Source organism: Eulemur rufifrons, chromosome 1 (assembly GCF_041146395.1).
Source record: "Eulemur rufifrons isolate Redbay chromosome 1, OSU_ERuf_1, whole genome shotgun sequence".
Classification (NCBI taxonomy): domain Eukaryota; kingdom Metazoa; phylum Chordata; class Mammalia; order Primates; family Lemuridae; genus Eulemur; species Eulemur rufifrons.
Genome location: NC_090983.1, coordinates 103,670,998 through 103,697,456, shown reverse-complemented (window position 1 = coordinate 103,697,456; position 26,459 = coordinate 103,670,998). Strand labels below are relative to the sequence as shown.

General features: G+C 51.9%; 1 protein-coding gene and 1 long non-coding RNA gene across 2 annotated transcripts; both read right to left on the bottom strand.

Annotated features, from left to right (window-relative positions):
- Nucleotides 1–85: 85 nt before the first annotated feature.
- On the bottom strand, nt 86–24,022 carry LOC138380682 (neuroblastoma breakpoint family member 4-like). Its single transcript, XM_069465057.1, has 13 exons — nt 23,960–24,022; nt 19,975–20,144; nt 14,013–14,921; nt 13,762–13,905; nt 8,791–8,893; nt 7,649–7,863; nt 6,684–6,735; nt 5,421–5,587; nt 4,464–4,515; nt 3,456–3,634; nt 2,802–3,041; nt 1,671–1,839; nt 86–286 (listed from the first exon to the last, which is right to left on the bottom strand). The coding sequence occupies exons 5-13, from the start codon at nt 8,859–8,861 to the stop codon at nt 262–264; spliced, it is 1,170 nt and encodes a 389-aa protein (XP_069321158.1). The 5' UTR covers nt 8,862–8,893; nt 13,762–13,905; nt 14,013–14,921; nt 19,975–20,144; nt 23,960–24,022; the 3' UTR covers nt 86–261.
- Nucleotides 24,013–25,968, bottom strand: LOC138380712 (uncharacterized). The gene is made up of 3 exons (XR_011232909.1): nt 25,834–25,968; nt 25,618–25,680; nt 24,013–24,076 (listed from the first exon to the last, which is right to left on the bottom strand). It is a non-coding gene; the product is annotated as an uncharacterized lncRNA (long non-coding RNA).
- Nucleotides 25,969–26,459: the final 491 nt, after the last annotated feature.

Sequence of the window (26,459 nt, the reverse complement as noted above, 5' to 3'; positions counted from 1 at the left end):
GCCACAGGCACTAGCACAATAGGCTCACAAGCACATTTTAATTTATTTTAAATAACTTTATTTGAGGTCAAAGAAAATGTTTTAACATAAAATATTATGCTTTCTCTTTATGATAAATACAGGGTAAAATATGGGAAAGGGTACTGTATAGAAATAAATAGGGAAATTAAAAATATTTATTCCGAATGATATCCATGTCAACTGTTATAGTTTCTTTTTTCAAGTAGAGATGGTACTTTTTATGAAACACGTTCAGTTTTTTCATAGTTCCAACAGTACTTGGTATCTGCAAAAAGAAAAAAACCCAATGAGAGTCTGTCAGTCCTGCTGGTGGCTGAGTCCGGAGTGGCGGCTGAGAGGGATGGACCCAGGGCCACACTGGACTCCTGTGGAAGGCTGGGCTGAATTGGACAGAGACAGCCACAGGGGAGAAGAAAACCATCCTGAACTTAAGGTCACCCTGAGGGGCAGGATATGGGGACTCTGTCCCTGCCCAACCAGGACCTGGTTCAATCAGCCACTTTTCTCCTTTGTTTACAGAAAAGTGATGGCATTTCACACCCGCTTGTGAGGGACATGCTCAGTGTCAGCCACCACACTCAGAGACAGACACCTGCAAGGGGAGAGGACCTTTGCAAAGAAACAGGCCCTCTTATGACCCCACGTCCCAGACTTTCAGGGAGGGGTGGGTGGCTGCGGGAAGACCCCTGGCTGTGAGAGACAGCAGGGACCTCAGACTCATCCACGTCCAGTCCCCCTTGGTCTGACGAGGAGAGCGTGGTGCCCAAGGGCTGAGAGTCCACTAAAGCCACATGACCTGTCACTGACAACCCCAGAACAAGAACCCAGGCCTCTGGCCCTTTCCACACTGCTTGGAAGGAGGAGAGAAAGGGTCCAATGGAGAAACGAACAAGCCACTGGAGGCCGTGGGGCACCCTGGCTGGGACAGGGATCAGGATTTAGAAACAGTGAAAGTATTTTCCTAGAGAGGGTCAGCAAAGAAAGGAAGAAGGAGAGATTCCACATGGAATTGCACGGAGAGAGCAGGGACTCTTGCCTGGACTTGCAGAGGTAGAAACGGGAATGAAATGCAGAGAGAGCAGATGCCTCAGCACCCCATGGTCTGTGAGGATTGATGTAGTGCCCTGTGCAACTATTTCTGCACTGACGTCACTTGAGGGCACCTTCAGTGTCTTTGAGCTAATGTTGGCTCAAATGAGTCCATGGTGCCTGGACACTGAGTCCCTGGAAACGCCACCCCAGTCACCCAGCCCTGCACCTCTGGGGCTGGACACAAATCTCACAAGGCCAGTGCAGGTCTCCTGCCTGGGACCAGGTTCTACTTAGTTTCTGCCATGAGCAAAAAATGTGTTCATTTGTCACTGTTAAAATTCACAGGTACCAGTGAATCACAGCAAGGACCGCTCCTAGGGAGCTATAGGTTGCCAAGGATGGGACTGAAGGAAAACTCTTGAGTCCTGGCAGGTGCATTCCAGGCACCAGGCTGGCCTTGCAAAGTCAATGATCAACTTGACCATCGAGACCAGACAGAGGTTACAGCGACTGTTGGAGGGAACACACGTGGCAGAGAAAGAGCAGCCAGAGACGACTTGTCACCTCGCACAGAGAGCAGCAGGAGTGCGTGCGTGTGAGACCGCAGGTGGGGTTACCTCTGCACCCGCAGCCGCAGGCCTGGGAAACAGCATACAACTCTCCACTTGCTCAACAGCAACTTTCTCTTGCTCTTCCTCAGCTTCAGGGCACTGGGGCCAGCGAGCAGGGGGCAGACTGCCTGCGCCAGCCGGGGGAGTCTTGGCTGGGCTCCTGGGAATCCAGGAACTGGAAGACAGACCAGAGGGAAGAGCAGAGGCTTAGATGATCCAAGTGACCAGGACACGAGTCTGGGATTCACGACCTGTGAGCACTGAGCCCTTCACAGGAGCCCTCCCCAAGGGGCCAGACTGGGGCTCCTGACCGCTCATGAAACTCATGGAGTCCCAGGTACCTGGGACTTGTCACCTCTCACATGAGGGCATCGCCTGACAGAGGAGCCCCAGGCAGACCCACAGGCTCCGGGGGGAGATGGAGAGGGACAGAGAGCAAGGAGGGGCAGGACAGGATGTGGGGGCTGGGAGCTCTGTGGTAAGACAGTCTGAGCAGAAGTGGGTCCTGCTGAGAAGGAAACTGAGGACACGGCCCTGCCATGCCTGCAGGTGACCAACTAGGTGGGACGGTCACAGGGCAAACTGATTTGGACAGTTCACAAAAAAGGTTGTCCTTTATTTCCAAAAGAGGATTAAAGAACTGGAATAAAACCTGGATATGTCGGGAGACTGACCTGTGGGCGGGCCCAGGAGCAACATTGTTAAAACAAAAATCCACGTGAAATCGCTATGTAAGTGACAAATCACCGGAAGATAGAAGGATTAGATATGACATGGTCATAGTTTTAGTTGAACAATTGGTACTGAATCAGCCACTTTGGAAATTGTGTTAATGATCACATAAACAATTAAATATCGACATGATGTTTCAGGGCTCTCAGGTGTGTGAAGTGAAATGTGAAGCCGTAAGAAGACAGGTGACATAGCCACGGTGAACAACCAAGAAGTGTCATGCCAGGACCTGAGGGCAGGTCTGAGCCAAAACCCAAGACCTTGCTCTTCTCACAATGGGAGAGCACCGTGGATTTCCACCTGGCCCTGAGTGAGCATGGAGGGGCCCCGCTATCCCTTCCCCGCCCCCCGGCATGGTGACAGCAACCCCCACATCAGAGCCTCCTGCTCCCCTGTCCCGCCCACCTGGGAGGATTAGCCACCGGGGCCCAGAGTCAGCGCTGGCTGCGAGGATCCAGGGCTCGCAGGGGAGGCTCCATGTGGCGAAGCCACAGCCACGACCCCACTGCTGGTCCGGCGGCAGCCGCAGACAGTCGCTCACCAGGGTGCTTGGCTGCAGCTGTGTGTCTGCAGCTCGCACCTGTGACACGCAGGGGCTCAAGTCTCCACTCCAAGGCCCTTGGGGACAGGCCTCCTGCGTGGGGGCTGAAAGCAGAAGAGGCTTCAGTGGGAGCAATCCTAGTGCTCTCTTTGCAACGTCCTCCCAGAACACCCATCTCTCATGTCCCTGCGGGTCAGTGAGACCACCCAGTGACCGTGGCAACACAGAAAGACATGGAGTATATGAAGGAGATGTCACCTGTCAGGTGTGTGCCTGGGGAAGCAGAGATCCCAGGTGCCCGGGCTGGCAGAGAAACGGTCAGGGGCTGGGCAGACGGCAAAGCTCCCAGACCCACCTCCCCTCTGTGCGGAAAACTCTGCCCAAGCACCTGACGGGAACCAACCATGTCTCCAGGGTCGGCCTGCAGGGACATTGCTCAGCCCCGGCAGAGGACTGAGCACAACCAGGCCACCTGGGACGCCCGTGAGACTGACCAGCTTTATCACGGGAGGACTCACCCGCTCCATCCAGAACAGAGCCGACCTCATGCTTGGCAGACAGGGAGGCGGCGCTTCTGATTGGCTCTTGGCATTCAGACAGGTCAGCACCACCAGGAGGGAAATCCTGCTCCGTCAGGGCCTGTGACCCACCTTCAGTCCCTGCGTCCTCCTGCAGCTCACTGGGCACAGTGGTGAGACTAAGAACCAAAGTTGAAGGCAGGACGGTTCAGACACCTCAGTACCCTGCAGGGCCTCATGGGTAGCAGAAGGTGGCAGTCTAATGACGTGTGGCCTCCCTTCGCAAAGGAGGCAGGATACCTCCCCCTCTGTCTCGGGCACAGCTCGACTGATTTCAGCATGGGGGTGACAGGCAGACAGAGACAGAGAGAGACAGATAGAGAGACAGAGACCACGCGGCAGTGCAAAGTGCACTGACAAGATTAGGATCTAAGTAGGAAGAGACCCCAGACGCCCTGTCAGGTGCAGGCAGGACACACAGCACACAGGGACCCATAACCCTGGCTCAACCCTGGGGACAGGTGATGGTCAATTTCACACGCAGCAGTGCAGGGAACATGGGGCCTGAGGTGGTATACACTCTCTGAGATCTTGTGTGTTCTAGGACTCGTGTTTGAAACTTGTGCCATGGGAGACTGTTTCCGAGGACATTCCTGTCAATGACCCAAGGCCACAGTGTAGACAGCAGACATGCACGCTCTGCTAGTCACAGCCTCACGCAGGAGAACCCGGGATCTATCCAAGGGCAAGACGCCCCTGAGACCGGTCAGTTCCCTTGGTCAGACTCACGCTACTAGTGCCATGAAGTAGAGGGACCACAGGGGAGGTGACACCCTTGCTGCAGGGCCCTGCTAGCTCCGTGGCACTGAATGTGTCAGTACAACCACTGGGCTGGGTTTGCCTCGAGTGTGAAATCTTGGTGACTTTGGCCTCACGTTCTGTCCTTAGACACCACCCTTTCCTGCCATGTCCTACCCTTGCTTCTAGCCCCTGATAATTCATTGTCACCTGGAGGCCAGTGATTCTAGATCTTCTTTGTCTTCCTCATCTGCATAGTTCTCTGCAAACAAATTGAGAAATGTCCAGACATTAAATAGTGCCATTTCCACCATGACACACGCTGGGCCCATCTGGGCCTGGAGACAGATGACCTGTGTGACCTCAGACACCCTTAGAGAGCTGTGCCCATCTCGTCTGCGGACATTGAGGCAGTGGGGAGGGACCACGTGCTGATCCGTCCTGTAAAACACCCCCAATGTGGCGGGTGATTGTCATGGTGAGGTCTGAACTTACTGGGAAAAGTTAAAACGTATTTCGGTCTCAAGGTCACAGGACACTTGCACGGTTTCTTCCGGATTTCTCTAGCTATGTGCCCCGTCTCTCTTGATATCAAGGACAACGGCAGATGTGGCCATGACAGGTTTAATTCCTCTGGTATTCCGACACAGGCTTGGCAAGGATCAGTTGAATTAGAGGGGACAGAGAGATTGCGCCTGGAATCCAGGAACTACAGTAACATTTACACAGACACAGGCAAGACCACCAACCTACTGGGACAGTCACTGGTGCTTTTGTAACAATTATCAGAACCTGCAGGACAAATCACAAGTCCCAACATGAAAGAATGGGCTCGTGCAGACCCCTGCCATGCACAGGCATCAGCGGTGGCTGAGAGTCGGTTACAGTTCCTTCAATTCCCACACTTTGCTTAGCTCTGGTGTGCCCACTGTGACCTTGTCGTGGTGTCCCCTGGGTAAGTGTTTGGCCCGGGATTTGGGAGTTGCCTGGCTGCCTGACACACCTGATGTCTGTGCCTAACGCTCAGGCGGCCACCCTCATCCAAATCAGTGTGTTTCCGGGGCCTGCTGGCATCTCTCTACCTGGCGACAGGTGAGGGGCACAGAGAACATGGAGGCTCCCTGGGAGGACACTTGGACTCATCTACTTTATACCGGACACACTCACTAGCTGTACCTGGGCAGGCGCAGACGTCTCCCGCATCAGGCAGCAGGGCAGCACTGTGGGAAGGGCGGCGGGACTCAGAGAGGTCCTGGCCACTGCGGACAGTGACATGCTGCTCCCGCAGTGAGGTCTGCTGGGTGGGATTGACCTCCTCCTCCTCCCCGCTGAGCCTGGGGGTGCGCAGGAGAGAATGTTAAGCTCAGAGAGATCGGGCACCATGGCTTCCCCGGCTGGTCCTGATCAGGAGACACAGGCAGAGGTCCCAGAGGCGGCAAGGCCACCCCTGAAACAGGAAGAGGAAAACAGCCCTCCTGTATCCAGCGCACTGGAGCTGTCCTGCTCAGCAAACAGGATGGCACCGGTGCAGGCAGGCTGGTCAGTGTCAGCCAGGTCATGGTGACTGGCAGAAGTCAGGTGGCCTTCACCCAACTGGCCCTGAAGGACTCCATTCGCCTTCTCCTTCTCCTGCTCCTCTCTGCTCAGCCTGGTGGCATAAAGAATAGAACCGAACCAAGAGGGACTGGACACCAGATCCAAGACGGTGCTGATGAGAGCCATGAAGGACCGGCCACAGAGTGCAAGGGGCTGTCATTTAGAAAAGAAAGAAAACTATCCTCTTATGAGAAAGGAAGAATGTGGGTGCCTCGAGGGCAGGCGTGAGAGAGGAGCAAGTGCTCTGTGCACTGGCCACGTAAGGAGCTGCTGAGGAAGGGGACACAACTGTCCCCTTTGGTACAGTGTTGGCAGACAGCACACACAGAGAACCACGAAGTGGCTCAGTCTCCTGCGTGGACCATGCTGACTGTTCCCGCAGCGGCACAGTGAGCACAGGCTCCTGAGACTGTAGGTCCAGGAGCTCTTGTGTCTTCTAGGACCCCGTCTAGCAATGCAGTGACATGGTGGAAATATTTCAGTCTGCTCATATCCCCTGCTATGGGGTCACTTCCAACAAGCTAAGGCCAACCACGCAGAAAGCAGATGGTATCTCGTACTGAGTTCAGCCATGGGAGGGAGAACAGGTAGATTCCATGATTGTAGAAATCCCTAAGACTGACTTGTTCTAGTTACTGGGAAGTGCCTTGAAGACAGTGAACAACCTTGTTAATGGAAGGAATTTTTCACTGGTTCTGTGAATGTCCTCAAAGAACAAACAGTTTTCATGCACCTTTGCTGTGAAATCTGTGGCTACTTTGACATCTTGGCCAGTGCAACTGGGCCTCCCCTATTTTACCCACCCTCCTCCAGACCCTGCTTGCTCATTGCTACCTGGGGGCTGGTGGTTCTTCTTCCTTCTCCTCCTCCTGCTTTTCGTGGTTTTCTGCATAGAATTTCAGAAATGTCCAGTCAGATATTGAGTAGCTCCACACCATCCCAACGAACACCGGCACAGATCTCTACATGTGGACCATTTCTATGGTAAGAAAATCTAAGGCATAATTGACTAATTGCTGGAGTATGAGTCTGCAGAACTTTGAGAAATAAAAAAATAGGCCGTTGCAGTAATAGAAGTGCCCAAACCGTCAGAAGTGTACTCCTACTGAGCATCACAGTGGAAGGTCTAATTTTTTCAATAAGATGAGGAAAGGAAATAAAAGCTAATGTCTATATAAAAAATCCCAAAGAATTAGCAATGAGGGCACCAACAAAATGCTTCTGGAATGAATAAGCCATTGGTAGCAAGGTTGCAGGATACAGAGCTAATATATGCAATCAATTGATTAATTAAATATCAGCAATGAAGAGCTGGAATTTGAAATTAATACACAATGCCATTTAAGGTAGCTCAAAAAAGACATTCTGAAGTATGAAGCTAATTAAATATGCATAAGGTCCACTGTGGAGTGGGGAACCTTGGGCCTTGGGGCCACATGTGTCCTTCTGGATCCCTGAGTGTGGCCTTTTCACTGAGTGCAATTTTACAGAACAAATCCTTGGGCTTGGTCACCTAGATTTGGGACCTTGGACACAACGCACAAAAGCAAAACCCATGAAAAAAGAATTGATAAATTCAAGGCCATGATGCATCAGGAGGAAGGACAGAGTGGGGACATTGGGACCCCCACCCTGAGCATTCTGTCCTCTGCTCCCGCCGGCCAGCCCTGTTCCTGTCATGGCCATAAATGTGACGTGCAAACCAGGACAGCCGGGTAAAGAGCCACATTGTGAGTGGAGTGTCTTGTGAGCCGGCACCTGGGAGCACCTCAGAGTCCCAAGGGCCTGCGGCCACTCACCTGGGCTGAGCGTGTGGACGAGGTGCTCTGCCAGCCTGCGCCCCTCCGCCAGGTGTTCACGGAGGCCCTGGCCCTGGCAGCTGTCAAGATTGTCCTGCAGGAGGAGGGCCTGCACGTGCTGCTGGAGGAGAAACGAGCCATCTCTCCCCTCTCTCAACACCTGCCTCAATAGGGTCAGCTCTCGGGCCTGCTGTTCAATGACCCTATTGGCTTCCCTATGGTGGGAGAAAAAGCAAATGTGAAAAGGCACAGTTGACAATAGATTATATGGGCCGTGGCAGACATTTCTGGAAAGATGTCCCCAGGAAGCCTTCCAAGTGCAATTCTAGCACGTATTAGGTGACCTGCTTGTGGCAAAGAGAGAGAAGAATGTGCAGGGAAAGCCTCCCGTGCGTCACAGACTGCCCCTGTGAGATCCTTGACGCTCCCTTCCTGTTTCTCCTATAAGAGGACCCAGGTGTCTTCCTGAATCGGCTTCACAACGGTCTCCCTCAGTCCCTCACTGTGGCCAAGGCCTTTTCCACGTGAAGACACACCCAGCACATTCTGGAGCGACTGGACATGCAGCCACAGGAAGCAATGTGGCAGGTCCAGCTGGGGCCAGTCGAAAGCATGAAAGACACAGGATGACCAGGCCAAGGGGACAACATTCTTTGGGTAACAGACTCAGAAGCCACATTCAGTCAGGGTGAGTGTGATTCAGAGTAAATGGGACGGTGACTGCACAACATTGTAGAGTTTTACTTGTATGACTGTGAGGGCTCCAAGTGCAGTGTTGTCACAGGGATGTATCGCTCAGTGTGGAGTCGGGGCTTTTAGTGTTTCCATCACCTGAATGCGCAGTGTGACTACACTCAGTGCTGCTGAGTTGTCACTGTACTTGGTTAACTTTATGTTACGTGACTTTCACCTTAACAATTTCTTGTTTGAAAGGAGAAAACATGGCTCTGAGTCACGGCTGTGGGCCAGAATACATCCTTTGTTTTGTTTTCATATTGTTTTATTAATATCTGTGAAAAACGTGCCAGCCTCATCCATTCCTGCCATTCTCGTGGCCCAGGTGGGCTCTTAGATGTCCCAGCTGAGCTGCCCACGTCAGAGACTCACATGTCCCCTGCCTGCCCCGCACACAGCACCCTTACCTGAGCTCGTCCTCCAGGGTCGGCGTCTCTGCCCGCTCCTCCTCCCAGAAGTCCAGCCTCACCCCCAGCATGGACTCCAGGATGTCCCTGAACTCGCCACACTCTGAGAAAGACACGCACACCGGCCTCAGTGGGAAGCTGTGGCCACTGCCCACAGGGGAGGTAGCAGGGTCCCTTCCAGGGACCAAAATATCCCCAGTCCCAGGTCCTATGTGGGGATTTCTACACCTTTAATTCTCACCCTCCCATCTCCATGGCCTTGAGAATCCCTATTGCAAGATGAGGAAGGAGAAGCTGAAAGGCACATAAAGGTACTTGGCATAAATCGAATTGGGATTGAGGAGAGTCAGAGTTCACATCCCCGAAGGTCTGACTCTGATCGGGGCCACGTGACCAAGGTGCAGCCTGTGACGCAAATCACTGCATGGGGCGTGATGCAGTGACGCCTGCACAGCTAGGAAGGCCCCCAGGACCCCAGGACTGGTCGGGCCCTCGTGCTGGGAATGCAAAGAGCGCACCAGCCTCTCACAGGTAGATATTGCGTCTGGATGCACCTGTGGGAAACATCAGGCGTTAGACCACGAGGACCCGAGAGAAAATTCCCACACGCTAGTGAGGCTCGAGTCACACTGGAAGTGACAGAACTGGGAGCTCACAGTGGCTCCTCTTCTCAGGCTCTGCTGTAAAAGCGACACAGGAATTAATGAATGTATCATTGCAACTCCAATTAATAGGTGCTACAATAGCACCGTGTAAACAGAGGAGGAAACTGAGGCACAGCGTAGACAAACAACTTGCATTGGCACCTGGAGACATTCCCAGGGTCCCTGCTCTACACACGGTCTTCAGCCTTCTTCCATCTTCTTCCTCTTCACAGTATTTCATATGCTTATGTTATGATTAGATGGAAAGGTGTTAATAAAACACAGTTTGTCCTTTCCCAGAACTCATCTCTTCACTTCCATAACAGGCTTCAATTTTTATTCTTCTCTTTAATCCCTTTTGATTAAAAATAATCCTCTGATTTATTGGAAAATAATTTGGAGGAAAAGGATGCAAGTTCAGCCTCAGAGTTGCGAGATTCCTTCCAATCCTGCTGTGCACGTGCCCTTGTCCCAGGACCCCTCAGTCACTCGGGCTTCTCTTCCTGAGCAGGACAAGGGCTGGCAGTGGCCAGGCGCACTGGGGTGGGGGTGGGGTCCATCCCACACACTGGTTTGCTTGTCATAGGGGCTGCTGCTGTCCTCCTCGTCCCTTGTTCACACGCGGGCCAATGTCTCCTAGCTCAGACTGTCACGGTCCACCTGCACCTGCTGGCCGTCCTGTGTCCCTGAATGTTCCCCAGCTCAGGGGACACACAGGGGTGGGAAAGCTTCTCTCCCACCAGAGTCAGCCCCCTGGACAGGGTCACTAAGGAATGTCACAACTGCCGTTAGGAGCACACTCCTCTGGAAGCTCCTCCGAAGCAGGGGCTGTGTCCATCCCAACCTTCCCCAGGGGGCAGCTCAGTGCTTTCCTCTTGGGCCTCAACACAAGCCTGAATTGAATGGAAGCTCATCAGTCCCAGAAATTACAACCACAGTGACGTTATGTGACTGCAGGATTTGGTACAGTGCACAAGCTCCTGAGACAAACCCGTGTAGCCTGTGCCCAAATCACAGGCACTTCCTTGGCAGCTGCAGGAATAAATAACTGACATTTTACCTCATGCCCCACCCTACTCCTCACCTGGAATCGTGGCCAAACTGTCTGTGCCTCAGTTTGTCCATCCTCAGAAAAATAGGGTTAAAATACCCCCTTTTCCCTTCCTGGGAATATAATCAGGATGGAATTTATTTTGATAAAGGGAAGAGAAGCACCAAGTCTAGAGACTTTATTTTCTCAGAGAGAACACACACAACCGTTCCTCACTGAGCAGGTGAACCTATAGAACTTACTATATTTCCGCAGCTGGTTGGCCAGGGAGAAAGCGGTTGATTCTGATATACATAGTTTCTCCCTGAGGTCCAGAATCTTCTCCTTCGCGTCCACCAGCTGGGAGCGCAGTTCCCGGCTGTCCATCTCTGCCCTCTGCCTGGACCGGGGGCAGAGGGACCCTGCCATGCTGGCCAGTGTGGCAGGAGAGGCACAGCCAGGGACTGGGGAGAAGAAACCCAAACACATAGTGGGTGAGGAACAAATGAAATCCAATAGGTTTCATCGGGACTGAGGGAGGACCAGCACTGGACTTCTTCACTTACTGTCAGAAAAATGTGATCCGCCAACAGCACTCGACACTCAGGCTCAGCATCCCAGAGCTCAGCGCTGAAGTCACCTCCAGGAGCTCAGAGTCCAGTGAAACTGAGCCAGTGGAGCTCAGCGAGCCAGGTAACGGTCTTCGGTCGTCATAACAGAATTCTGTGCGGGTGCACGGAATGTTAGGAGCCCTGCCCCCCAGGTGCCTGGGCCATGCCGATGCATAAGTCAGGTGGTCTGGCCTAAAGGGGACACCACTCATGGGGACACCTCCCGATCGGCCATGCTCCATAGTGGTGTAGACATGTACTCACGCCATAGACTCCCTCATTTCTCAGTAAACCTAAGCATGTTCCCTCTTGTCCATTTCTGTGTCTGTATGGAAATATCTAGGCAGAAACAGTTTCCCCAGGAGTTTTATTTCCTTCGTGGTTGTGAAGTAGTCATCCCACCATTTCTTCACCATGAAAACACATCTTAGGATTTTTCCTAAATTAAATAATGTCAAACTTTTGCAATGTAAAAATGTAGATCTCTCATGACTTTCTTCTCTGTATCTTCTCCCGTCCCTCCAAATCCATTAGAAAGTATAGAACAAAATGCAGTTTGTAACACTAAGTGAACAAATACTTAGTTTTTCCATGTGGTTTCTGTCCTGAGTGTCCCTGCTGCATTCCAGGGTTGCGTTGGCTTCAGTCCTCTCCCAGGGGGCTGTGTCTCTGCTTGTACCTGTGTCACGTGTGACCTCCCACCACCTACGTCCTCCCCTCTGTGCGGGCCGCTTTGGGTTGTTCCTTCCGGTCACTGAACATTAAACTTCATACTGGCTGCTAATGGATTTCTTTCTACTCCCTCGTGTTCCCTTTCCCAGCCGTCACAGTGATTAAACTAGTCCATGTGCAGGTCCTTGAATACACGACGTGACCATCTCTATTGAAAAGACTTGTCAACCTCATGGCAGGTTTTACATTTTTGGTCATTTCATTCACATGCTGCACAGGACAGGGATCCAGAGCACTTTTAGGGAAGCTTGTTCCATAGATCTGTGTGTTGACCTTAAACCGTTGAGCTGTGGTTGTGTTCCACTAACCAAACATGGGAAGGTCAAGGTCATGACTCTGGGTGATGAGGCTCCACGGTGCCCATGTGCAATGTGGTTTAGGGACACAACAGGTGAGGCTGAGCTGAGAGGGACAGGCAGACACGGGAGAGGGGCCCCCGAGCCATCTCCTCATGTTCTTGGCTTCCAGTCCCACCCCGGTCTGGTGAGTCTGACACCGGGGAGACGCCTTGTGGCCCAGGTCTCTGCAGTTCAGCTGCTGGGCCTGCCTGAGTTGAGGGTGGAACTCGTGTCATCGTGGACCCCGAGCGTTCGTGTCAGAGTCAAGGAGGGAGGACTGCTCGGCCACGTTTGACAGTGTGTCCCTCCACCCTAAACCACCCCCACACTACGCTGTGGAATGACGTCAGTTATGAGACGTATGTTAAGCCCCAGTGGCCACTGGGTCCCCATTTTCACCAAACACATTTTTTGAAAAGATAACATTTCTGTTTCTCTAAGCTCACTCAGCTCCACAGCAGGCAGCCAGTTCACGTGCTGTATTGTGGCCACTGTCCTAAGTTCCATCTCCTTCCTCCTGTGTCACCCCAAGGGGATCCATGTCATTCCTTGGCCATAGAGGCAGAGCCGTTTTCCCAGCTGATTTGCTGCATTAAAGACCTTCTGATCTGGTGTACAGGGCCAGCATTTCGGGCGAGTGGAGAGTGTTTTTGCTCCAGAAGTCACCAGGTGCTGCCAGATGCAGTCAGGTGTCTCCCACCACAGGACACTGGACCCAGCTCATCCATGTGTTCCCCAAAGCGTCACTTTCTGAGCAGGTTCTTGACCTTTGTAGAGACCCGTTGCCCGACCAGACATTGTCCAAGGGTTTCCAGTCCGTCACTGCACTGTTTCTCTCCTTGTTGCTACAATCTAGATATGATCTGTGACCTAAACACATGCAGAGGACCCATGCTGAGGATGTGTGGCACTCGACTGTGACACAGGAAGCTGGGACACTCTCTGCAGGACGTTCTCCACATGGTGTGGACATGAATCAGGACGAGGTGCATAAAGCCCAGGGTGGTCACTGTTCCTCATCATCCTTTTCCCTCATCGGCAGGGGAGCGAGTGGGGTGAGCTATTGATTCCCACCTACACAGACCCCTGGCTGAATTCGGAGCAGACGGCTCTCAGCTCCTTTCATGGGGACCGGAGGTCCTGTCCTCTGCTCCCCAGTGTGACGAGCATAGGACACTACCCACAGGGATCATGAACTGCTCTCACTGAGCTCAACTGACTTAGCTCAATGTCCCTAGGTAAGCACAGATGTCAGATTTTACAGATGGGGACAGGGTGGACAGAGAGTGAAACAAGGGTGTGGGGTGTTTCTGTGTTTCTGAGCACAAGAGTCACGATGTTCCCCGAGCCCGTGAATGCAGAAAGCCAGTCCAGCCCCAGTCCCTGCGTGTTCCCTGCAAACACGGAAACTGTTTTATTCCCACCACATTCGTTCTTTAATGTGAGATCCGAGAGTAAATTATGAGCTACTGAAATTCTAAAAATAGAGTCATCGTTTAATTAATTTTGATGTGACGGGAGGTTAGGAAAGTATGGAAACATCTAATTATCCGCAAGAACAGGGACCAGCGTCCCCTTTCTGGCAGACATGGACTTATGGGTCCAATTAAACTTGCCTCATGGTGTCTCCAGGTGGCCATGACGGAGTCAGCAGTTCTCCCTGGAGACCTTGGCAGCGTTGACCTTGACATGATCTGGAGGGTAGATGCCGGTCGTGTCCTGGGAGGTCAGGACTGTTGTGTCCCACAGGCTCCACCCAGCTGTTAGAAACAAACAGAAGGGGGACCAGGACAGCCACTGAGGTCACCCCCACACCCCATGGGACCTTCCCTCGCTGTCACCACACTTGCCACGATGCACGGCCTACCGGCCTGAGAGCTCCACGGACACTGGGACACGGTGTCATCATCTCCGTGTTCACAGTTTCCACTCAGGCCCGGCACCAGGGGGCTCCCCGCAGTGGTTGTCAGTGACTGAATAAAAGTGGTTTCTGACTCCAGCATCCCGTCTACACTCCTTCCCCGAGTGTCCTGTGAGGGACACGATGCTTCCTGCCAGGGAGCTGCGTGTCTCCTTCTGTAGAGAGACCCCTGCCCTACAGTATCCGAACTCAGGGACAGTCCCCTGTGGGGGGTCTGGTGACACCGGGACTGCTCTCAGGAATTCCCTTCCTGTTCACTGCGTCATGGGGACGACGTGTCTGTGACCTCTCCTCCCGTTCCCTGGGCTGCCACCAGACCTTTCTCAACTGAAAGGGACAGAGAATAGACAAGTGTCACTACTTCATGTGCAAGGGTCCCCTGTCCCCAGGTCACTGGCCTAGAGCAGCATGTCCACCCTTCTCCTGCTCAGCCCACCCTCACCTGGAGGACGTCCACTGCCAGGACAACCCTGAGGACGAGGCTGCTGGAGCTGGGCAGGGCCTCACGGTCACTTCCTCCTCCGCTTGGGGTTGGTGCTTCCCTCAGTGTGAACCAGCTCTGAGTCCAGCCTGTGGGTGTCCTTGGCCAGGTGTCCAGGATCCCTGTGCCCTGAGCTCCTCTCTCATCCCCACTGCTCCGCCCAGGCAGAGGAGGGTTTGGGTGATGACAGATGTCTCTCATTGACCCCTGATCTCTGAACCCAATTTGTCCTCATTCTCACCCCGTGTGTCCACCTGCTCCATCGTTCCCATGTCCTTGTTTTGGTCATTCTCATCCCCCAAACCTGCCGGCTCCCCTTCATCCATCTGCTCCCTCCGTTCTGAGTTCTCAGGGTGTGGCCTCAGCCCAGGGTCCTGCAGGGGACAGTCACAGTAGGAACCAAGGTCAGGTCTCCGCTGTGGGTCCCAGGGCACATTTATCACACAGCTCAGCCCCCAGAGACTCAGAGCAAACCCAGCAGGAAGGACCCTGGGAGAGGTGCAGTAGGAACCTTCACTTCCTGATGGGGAAACTGAGGCCCAGAAGGACTAAGAGATTGTCCCCAGCTCCCTCACCCCTTGGTGGCAGCAGGGCCACCTCACAAGCCTGGGCCTCAGCTTCCCTGTCCAAAGCACTGAGCTCTCCCACCAGGAACTCGCATCTCAGTTTCTGGGATTTGGGATCCAACATGGCTATTTCCACTGTTAAAACATCTCAGATGGCTCCGTCCCGGGACATATCTTTTATCACAATTCTATAGTTCTTAGTCCTGTGTTTTCTTCTTTAAGAAGAGGGTCTTGCTCTGTCATGCAGGCTGGAGTGCAGGGCCGTGAACACAGCTCACGGCAGCCTCAGACTCCTGGGCTCAAGGGATCCTCCTGCGTCAGCCTCCTGAGTAGCTATGACAACAGGTGCACACCAGTACCCAGAGCTCATTTATCATTATTGTTAATATTATTTGTAGAAATGCTGTGGTACTATGTTGCCCAGGCTGGTCTTGAACTCTTGGCCTCAAGTGATCTATCTCCTAGACCTCCCAACGTGCTGAAATTACAGGCTGGATCCACTATGCCTGATCCAGTTCTATTATTTATACTCAGTTTTCAATCAATGACTGGTCTCAGGTGACAAAGGAACACAAAGGATAAACTATATGTAACAGAATCACAAAAGAAGTATATTAGGTGATTATCTATAATCTCTTCAGTAGGAAGATGATCTTTAGTGGACTCTGTCCGCCCTGGTGACGACAGGTCCCCAGTGTCTCCACGAGCACCTGCTACGGAAAACAGTCAATACTAGTCAAGTGAATCATTCCCCGTCACTAGGAGTAATTCACTTTTGCCAAAGACCTCTCATCCCAACCACCGTCCCAGCCAAATTCCATCCTGGGTCAGTGCGGAAGCAACAATAGCACAGCCTCGGCACAGGCGATCTGAGATTCAAATGCAGCTTCTCGCAGGCCAGGGATACTTTAAAGGAGAATTTCTCTACCCTCTTCAAGGCTACAATCCTCATGTGGAAAATAGGGCGGCACTCACCACTAGGGTTTGGGACAGTTAAATACAATAACATGAAGCTGAAAGGCACCCAGACTTTACTAGACACAGAGCTAAAGAACATGCATATGAGTCACTGGGACACTTGTTAAAACATCTCTGGAGAAAAGGCCCCAGAATCTATTTCAGAGAAGTATCCCTAGAGATTCTCACGTAGGAAAAAAGGCCACCATTAAATGTACATCCTGGGAAAAGGTCCCCAGAACTCTGGGAGCCACAGGAACAACTCAGCTAGAGCAGACCAAGTCCCATGTCCGTGGTGGCCTTTCTTTGGGAACTGTCCCCTTGTCCACATAAGGTGTCCCACCTGGTAGGGGACAAGAGAGGGAACCCTGCTTCCCCACCCTGGCTTTTAGCTCCTCCATTCTCCTTGAGGTTTCTCCCTCTGATTTAATTGCTGGAGAATCGCAGCTCTTGTGTGGGTCATTGTTTTAGAAACATCCCTCTGATTTTCTCCCCCTTGGAGATAGCCCGGGCAGAGACGGGTTCTGGTTCTCTGCAGTCCTGGACTTTCTCCTAAACCACCCAGGTGAGCTGAAAGCAATCGGGACTGGCAGGAGTCAGGTCAGTACAGAGGACCCAGAGGAGCCTGAGACCACGAGGGCAGCCCCCATAGGAGACAGTCGGAACCATGCCATGGTCAATGTGAGACTAATTCAGGTGGGAAGCATGCCCCAAGCCATTAAGGGAAGGTGCTGCCGTGAGGATGAAGAGGAAGAAGCAATGAGTGTGTGAAGAAAGAAAAAAGTAATGATTCCAATGAAGACAAAATATGTGCAGAGCCAAGAGCCCAGAGGCAAAGCCCACGTCACGGAGGATTCATCCAGGCTTTGACCTCAATCAAGGCACTCATGCAACTATTGATGCTGTTTAATCATAGCCGTCCTAGTGGTGTGGACTGGGGTCTCATTGTTGTTTTCTTCTACATTTCCCCAATATCTAATGCTGTTGACCATCTACCATGTGCTTCACTGCAATTCATGTATCTTGTTTGGAGAAATGTCTATATGATTCCTTTGCCCATTTTAGTTGGATGTTTGTATTTCTGTACTTGAGTTATAAGAGTTCATTATATTTTCTGGGTATAAAATCCTTACTAGGTTTATCATTTGCCAGTATTTTCTGCCATCCCATGAGCTGCCTTTACAATCTCTTGTGAGTGTCTTTTGATACAGGAAAGTTTTTAATTTTGGTGGTGCCCCATTTATCTGTTTTTTTCTTTCTTCTTTTACTGCTAAAGCTTTTGGTGACATGTTTACAGAACTGTCAAATCCAAGGTCATACAGATTTGCCCCTACATTTTCTTCTAAGACCTTTAGTTTTAGTTCTTAAATTTAATTATTTTATCCATATTCAGTTAATTTTTAATATTTTGTTCAGGTAAGATCCATCTTCAGTCATTGATTGATAATTTTACATGTCTACACGTGTAAAGAGATCTTCCAGTTAGTGGGATAAACTTATATTTGCTTCTTGTACGAAGTTTTCGTTATTTCCAAATGATTTAAAGCGTAATAGCAAGTAAACGTTTTTTTAAAAAATCTCTAAGACAATAAAAGTCATTCTGAATGCCAGCCTGTAAAAGTACTGAAGTGGAACGTCATTGTTATAAGCAGTCCCACACTGCCCTCTGGTGGCTACATGAGAAAATGGCATGAACGCCGAGGGGCTCCCTGGTTCTGTTGGCAAAAGGGGAGGACACTCAAACTTAGATACCCCCATGTGCTCTGCGTCACCTTCCCGAGAGCTCACACTGTTCAGACTCTCCTCATCGCCGCCTGGATCCCCCAGTGTCCTCCCGACTGGGCCCCCCGACGCTGCCACCTCCACACTGTCAGTCCCTCACCGGGCTCAGCCCCCTCAGTCCTGCTCTCACCACATCCTGCTCTGCCTCCGAGATCTTCCTCTCCACAGCCCACGACACGACGCACGTCACCTCCCCGCCTTGGGTCCTGCTCTCTGTGGCCCCACCTTCTCATCCAACCTCACTTCCCCCCAAATTGTCCTTGTGCAGATCGTCCCCTGGAGTCAGGCTGCCCCCACCCCAGCCCTGCACCAGGGTCCTTCCAGCATCCAGGTCTTTGTGCACAGGCTCCTCCCTCGGCCTGGTGGCCCCCAGAGTGACTGAAGGCACAGTTTGCCACCGTGAACCCTCACTCAAGTGGGACACTCACTAAGAGCTCGGGATAGCTCCTATTGGGCTCTGGGGAAACATCTCCACCCGACACGCCTGTCTGTGGAAGGAACTGTCAAGCCCAGAGACGAGGGTCGCACACTCGGCAGGACTGAAGGGCACTGAGGCAGGAACCTCCTCCAGGACTCAGCACGTCACCTGGTCCCTTCTCTACTATCCCGGGAGGTGAGCTCCCTCCCTCCCCACCTGCCTTTCCCTCCCTGCACAGTCGTAGTGGTCTGGAACCTTCCTGGGAACATGGCCAACTCCTGACGCCCCAAAGCCTCCTTCACGGTTTTACTTATTTAGCCTCATGATTGTCACAAACTTCATCTCCCCTCAGCTCCCTTAGGTCATTCAAATATTTGAGCTGGGCGACACCGCACTATGGTGTCAAATGGCAAGGTTGATCATTGTCAGGTTTCTCCTGTGTCCAGACGTGTGGCCCTCACCGATTCTGGACCCTCCTCCACAGACTGTTAGACAGGTGTCCCTAATCCACCACGCCCTGGGGAGTCTTGTCCTCCGCGGGGACCTTCCATTTGCACCACTGCAGACGCAGACCGAGGGGCTGTCCACGCAGCCTGGTCTCGCTGGTGGCCCCTGAGCTGCGTGGACCCCCTTCCCGCCCCTCCCCTGAATGGCTACAGAGCCAGGTCTCCCCAGCCTGGTCCCCTCAGGGGACGGTTACAGCACAGCTAGACGTGTGGCACATTCCTGCTGCTGGCCGGAGCCTCCTCCCTCTGGGCCGAGCCTGCGCAACCCACGCTGCGGAGACACTGTCCGTGCACAGGGCGAGGGACAGCGTCTGTCACACTCCCGAATTCTGTGCATGGTGTTACACAGCTATGTGGAGAAAATCCTCACTAAAACATCCATGTGTAATTCAGGCGACATTCGTGCTGTGTCTGCCGGGGTTTTCCCTGCAGGGAGAGGGTGGGCGGGGCAGACCGCCTGCGCCACCGCTGCCGGTCCCGGCTGTGCACTGCACACACACACGGTTCACACTATCGCAGGGAGGCCATGCAGGAGGTGGCCTTCTGTGATTGTGACCCCACTGCAGAGGAGAACTGGCCTCCCCTGGCCCGTGGTTAGTGACGCCTGGCAGGGCCGTCCCCTCTCACACTCAGCTCCCTTCTGAGACGTGAGTCTGAGCATCTCCCTTCCTCCTCACGGGAGCCCAGGCCTGGCAGGGTGGCTGTGAGACTGAGCCTGGAGCTTTCCAAGGGCCCCAGGACAGCCAAGGTGAGAGCAGAGACCCTGGGGACAGGGCGGGAGAGACAAGGACTTTTGAGCCCCTGATTGATTGCCCCTGGGCCTCATGGAGCTGCAGCTCCACGTGCAGAGTGGAGGCCCCGCCCAGGACATGCAGGGGACACGAGATGCCACCCTCAGGAGAGACTCGACCCTGCTGTGCACATGCTGCAGGAGCTGGGACCTGCCTGTGCATCTGCGGCCTGCACAGGGCAGTGGGGGCTGGGCTGGCAGGACACGGCCAGGCGCTGGGCAGACGGCAAAGCCCCCAGACCCACCTCCCCTCTGTGCAGGAAACGGTGCCCAAGCACGTGACGGGAACCAACAGGGTCTCCTGAGTCGGCCTGCAGGGACATCGCTCAGCCCAGGCAGAGGACTGAGCACAGCCGGGCCACCTGGGATGCCAATGAGACTGACCCGCTTTATAACGGGAGGACTCACCCGCTCCATCCCGAACAGAGCCGACCTCATGCTCGGCAGACAGGGAGGCCGCGCTTCTGATTGGCTCTTGGCAGTCAGACAGGTCAGCACCACCAGGAGGGAAATCCTGCTCCATCAGTGCCTGTGACAGTCCTTCAGTCCCTGCGTCCTCCTGCAGCTCCCTGGGCACGCTAGGGAGAGGAAGAAGCAAAGATGAAGGCAGGACGGATGAGACCCCTCAGCACCCTGCCAGGCCTGACGGGAAGGAGGGGTCCAATGGCGTGTGGCTTCCCTTTGCAAAGGATGTAGGACACCTACACCTCTGCCTTCGGCACAGCTTGGCTGCCTTGCGCATTGGGGTGACAGAGAGAGAGAGAGACAGAGGCCACAGGGCAGTGCAAAGTGCACTGACAAGTGAGGAGCTAAGGAGAAAGAGACCCCCCCAGATGCCCTGTCAGGTGCAGGCAGGACACACAGCACACAGGGACCCATAACCCTGGGTCACCCCACAGCCCCAGGCAGCTCTTCAATGGATCCTGCACCTTTGCTGATTGTGCAGCGGTTTTTCTGAAATGTCTGCAAAGGTAGGTTCATATCTGGGGCATTGTGTGCCCAGTTGCTGTGCCTTCTTGACATGAATTTTCTTTCGTCCAGTTACGTTTCTTCCTGTGGAGAACCTGCCAGTAGGCTGGGCCTGCAATGAAGAAGGCAAGGATGCCTGCTTCCCTAATTTTTTTTTTTTTTTTTTTTTTTTGAGGCAGAGTCTCGCTCTGTTGCCCGGGCTAGAGTGCCGGGGCATCAGCCTAGCTCACAGCAACCTCAAACTCCTGGGCTCAAGCCATCCTCCTGCCTCAGCCTCCCGAGTAGCTGGGAATACAGGCATGCGCCACCATGCCCTGCTAATCTTTTTTTCTCTATGTTTTTAGTTGTTCAGCTAATTTCTATTTTTTTTTTTTTTTTTTTTGGTAGAGACGGGGTCTCGCTCTTCCTCAGGCTGGTCTCGAACTTCTGAGCTCAAACGATCCTCCCGCCTCGGCCTCCCAGAGTGCTGGGATTATAGGCATGAGCCACCATGCCCGGCCCCTGTTGAGCTTTAATCAGTCATTTTTTACTCACATTACTCAAAAATGCCTTAACTGATATCCTGGCCTCCAGCCCTGTCCTCCCTTCAATCTGTCCTCAACATAACCACCTACTACATGACGGATGTCAAGTCATACCCTGACCACGTCACTCGCCAGCTGACTGCACCCCGCCACTGAAGTGATTCTCAGTCTTGGCTGAGCATTAGAATCACATGAGAGAACATGTAAAAATGCTGATGCTTAAACCATACTTCAGCCCAGTGAAGTTGGCGTCCCTACAGGTGGGGCCTGGGATTACAGTTTCCCACGCATCCCAGCGACTCTAGCACCCAGCCAGCACTGAGAACCCATAACCTACAGGAAAAAGTTCTAGATCCTTGATGAGGGCCACTGGCTGGCGCCTGCCTTTCTTCAAGCTTCCCTCCTGCCACTCCCTCCCCCTCACTCCCCTGCTGGCTCACTCTTCCTTATACGTTGAAAGTTTGAGCTCAGCCATCACCTCCTCCTGGAGGCCCCCCCCACACTACCTCCACCCTCTGGGTGGGGCAGTTTCCCCTTCTCCGTTACGCCAGGGGCCTGCGCATCTCTCAATCGCTGCATCAGCCTCACAGGATTATCATTATGTTTTGCTTGTCTCCCTTGAAAGATGGTTTCTTGAGGGCGAGAATTGTGATTAATTTTTGTATCCCAGCACTTGGCAAAGAATAGGCACTCAGATATTTGAATGAATTAATTAAAAAGTGAATACCCACATATGTTTGGTAATATTTAAATAAAAACTCTAGTAAGGGACAACTACGTAGTATTTCATCAGTTGCCCACATTAGAGTTATTTCAAGTCATTTTTACCGAAGCAACAAATATAAAAGCGAGGCACGTTACAATTGAGGCATGCTCAGTTAGCTTCAGAAATAAAATGACTCCTGACTACACAGCTCCATGATGCCCCATTTGCAACCGCCAACATTCCACGATGCGCCGATCACGCCGTTACATGTGGCCACGGGCCCAACAGATCCGACATGCTGCTGACAGAGAGTGGACAAAGGCCCATTCCTCCTCCTTTAAGTGAAGGACCCCACGGAGACTGTGGCTCTAAGAGCAAACGCTGGCTGAAACCTTGACTGCCCCCCCCCCCCCCCCACAGTGGAGCTGGTCTCTCGTCCCTTTCATCGCTGCGGAAACCATCCTGGCCAGAGGGCGGCGTTCACCGCAGCCACGGGACCTGAGCTGCAAACCCGTAAGTGGCGGTGTTAGGTTGGCAGGCGCAGAGAGAATATTCTTTGACCAAATTGCTCCTGAAAATATTAAAAGGTGATATTACTGAGCTAGAAGTTTATTAATGGAAAGGGTTTTACTTGATTCAATTTTGTTAAGTATTTTTCTTGCACACTGTACAAAAGCCTCTTCCACATTCTCCCATTAGCGCACTTGTCTTCAAAAACATCAGCTCTGAAATTGATATCAAACAAAATACACCACCACACTTAGAAGACGAATCATAATTTTCACTTACTAGAAGCCCATTTAGCATTCTTAGAACAGCAGACAAAATATGACAGAAAACTATATAATTCTGTAAATACAAAATCAACATGTGTCAGTTACGTTTTTTAAAATGTTAGAAGCATTCGAACTTTTTCTGAAAAGCAGCTGCCATCTTGTGCCGGCACTTAATCCACTGGAGAGACGGAAGGAGCAACGAGGCTTCCGCAGCCGGCACGACTGCCCAGCGGGAGAAGGCGCCGGCCACGCGGCTCTGCCAAAAGCAGCAATTTCCTTCTTCAAACGATCTGTATGTTACCACAAGTACAATCTACACGTCTTTGTAGCGGACTTTCTAGGGGACTGTGTCGCAATTTGTCACTCCGCCCGTGGAGAGGCCTTATAGGAATGAGCGCTCCTTTTACCCAGCAGAGGGGCTGCCGGTCCTCACAGACAGGCCTGTTCCGCTGCTCTCCAGGCAAACCATGACCTCTCCAGCCTCTTGTGCCCTCGCTTGTAAAGATGTGGACATTTAGATCACATGAAAATTCCTTTTGTGCTTTTAACATTCTTAGCTTCTGTATTTCTAAACAGATCTTTGAAAACTGTCATGATTCTGGCTTATGTGTTTCTCTCATGTTTATTTTCTTATCAAGAAACTAGTCAGTTTCCAAGAATGTAATCCGGTAGTCCTAGAATCCCATCAAACACCGATATTAGGATATTGTAGTTCTTGATTGGTTCTAAAACTTAAAGTTACTTAAAATGTCTGAATTTTGGCCCGGCACGGTGGCTCACACCTGTAATCCTAGCACTCTGGGAGGCGGAGGCAGGAGGACAGCTTGAGCTCAGGAATTTGAAACCAGCCTGAGCAAGAGTGAGACCCCGTCTCTACCAAAAATAGAAAGAAATTAAGCTGAACAACTAAAAATAGAAACAAAAAATTAGCCGGGTGTGGTGGTGCATGCCTGTAGTCCCAGCTACTCAGGAGGCTGAGGCAGAAAGATTGCTTGAGCCCAGGAGTTATGAGGTTGCAGTGAGCTATGATTACGCCACTGCACTCCAGCCTGGGAAACAGAGCAAGACCCTGTGTGTGTGTGTGTGTCTCTCTCTCTCTCCACTGCCCCCTCCCCACATATATATAAATAAATAAATTTCACTTTAACTCAAGATCTCTAATATTCAAAGATCTAATACTAAAAAGTCATTACAGAATGTCAATAGATTTGCTTTTGTCATCATAGTAACTTTTGTAGGCAGAATGCAATATACTGAAAATACACTAAATAAGTCTAAATTTATAGTAAAAACAATCTCAAATTCTACATTTCCTAAATATAACCTTGAAACTCCAATAGATGTTTTAAACCCAAAGAAATGTTGTTACCCCCCAAATTCGCCATTTGAAAAACAATAAGAGATGAAAGGTCACTTGCCATTTTCTTGAGCAAATCTGGAGGCTTCTAAGAATGTAACTTTGCGATCTGCATCCAGGTCCTTCTTGTTTCCACAGAGGATGATCACAATGTTCTGACTCGCTAGCATTCTGGCATCTGTTAACCAATTAGTAAGCGCATTGTAGGTTTCTCGGCTGCGTAATATAAGATTGTGAACATAGTACATGTATTTTATAAAACTAGCAACTCTTTCCAGTCATTCTCACTACTCACACTGCTTTTCAACATTTCGGGGTAATGGCAACAACACCTTTAAGGTAACTGAAATAACCTGAATGCACCAAGTATATGACATACCCCCAGGGTCTGTTTTGTTTTGTTTCCAGAAAAATCAGACAATAAGCCAGAGAGTTTGTTGTTTTTTGTTTGCTCAAGCAAAAGGAAACAGAATTTCCTTCCTTCATTTTACGAATATCTGTTGAGCTCTTAGTATGTGCCAGGCACGGTTCAGACAATGACTGGTGAGCAAGATGACAGCTGATGGCTGCCACCGAGTCAACCCTGCAACGTGCTGGCACTTTGTTTTGTAGGAATTTATCGCACTGACGCTTTATAAGGACTCTGTGATGGACTGCTATTACCCCCCCTTTTTCCATGAGAAACCTGAGGCCCAGAGAGATTAATTAAGTTGCCTAAAGTCATACAGCAGCCAGTGGTAAAGCCAGGACCGACTCTCAGACCTGCTGTTTTCAGCTCTCATGTGCTAAGGACAAATTTCTGACCATGACACTTTGATATCCTGATTGATGACTTCACACTTTAGCAAGCTGAGCCTTTCACCAGGCAAGCGCAGTGCGGGCTGGGCCAGGAGCTGCCTGCCTTCTCCCAGAGCACCCAGCTCTGAGGACACAGCCTGGAACAGGGAAGCAGCCGGGTGATGTCCCCTCACTGCACTGGTTCCCACCTAGAAGGAACCCCTGAGGATACTGTTTAGATGACACCTTTCTAGATCCGTGCTAGCAACACTGAGATCAGTGTTATCTGATGGAATTTCTTCAGGGCAGGAATGTTCTCTAACCTGCACTGTCCAACACAATAGGCACCAGCCACATGTGGCCACCGAGCACTTGAAATGTGGCCAGTGCAACTGAAGAACTAAATTTTTTACTTTATTTAATTTCATTTAAATTGCCATATGTAGCTAGTAGCTACAATATGAATGTTTCACGTTAACTTAATTTAAACCTCCAATAACCTCACAAGGATGACATGATTATTATCACCTTCATCTACGGACCAGGGAACCAAGGTCCAGGCGGCTGAAGCACCTTGCCTGGGGAGGCCACCCAGCTAGTAACGGGACCAGGACTGGAATCCAGGCAATCTCAGCCCAGAGTAACTCACTTCTAAGAACTCACCACACAGAAAGCTTCGTGAACCTTGAGGAAAGTGTCCAGGCATCATGTTAAGAAATGTAATGAAACATGAAGATTTGCTTAATCTACCTGAACACTTACAAACGTGTTTCTCTATGTGGTAAAATAGTGGTGGGGGCTCATTCCGAGACCTGTAAGACCCAGATGGAAGGGCAAGGGGCTTCCTGGGTGACAGCCGCACTGCCTGCCCCGGACACACACGGCACAGAGGGCGCCTTGCCAGCGCCGGGCGGCCTCCTCCACCCTGGCAGCTGGCATTACCTGGTGATGTCGTAGACCAGGAGCGCCCCGGCTGCGCCTCTGTAGTAACTTCTTGTCACAGACCTGGAAGAGTGACACTGGCTTTACTTCCAACCAGCTGAGACCCTCACTGCTAAATACCATCTTCCCACAAAAACACCCACATTTGTTTAGTGAACCACAACTCAGGGCAGACATTATTCTAAAACAGAAATGATTCAAAGACACTGAACATACGTGTGGGAGTTACGCTGTCTGAAACCAGGTCACAGGAACGACAGGGAGGTGGGGAGGCCGGCCTGGGACAGGAGGACGTTCTCTGAGGGCCGAAGCAGCTCTGAGTGGACGTCACCCTTGAGACTCCTGAGGAGGGTGAGGGTCTGCAGGCACAAGAGAGCCACCGCCAAGCCCAGGCGGCTCCCCAAAGTCTCCTCCGCCTCTTCTAGAGAACAGGGATGTCCTCAGATGGGAACAGCCTCGTCTCCCGGCCGGGATCCACAGTCACCGCTGCCCGTCACCAGACAGGAGACCGAGCCCCGGCCCCGCGCCCTGCACACATTCGAGGGACTGTTCTCTCTCAGTAACACGCTTTCTCCCCCGCATTACCAACCTCTCCCCCTTTGCTATATCTTTTTTCTAGTAGCAAAATAAAGGTGGCCCTGGCACCTCCCATCCTAAAACACCAAACCAAAAACATGCTGGCGGTCCTGTCGGCCACTCTCCCTCGGGCCGCCCAGAGTCCTCAGCCTGCCTTCGCCGCCTTCTCTGCTGCGCCCGCCCTGGCGTGTCTCTCCGACACTTCCCACAGCAGCCTGCCGAGGGCCCCAGCTCCGTGCACCCAAAACTAGTGGGCACTTCTGTCC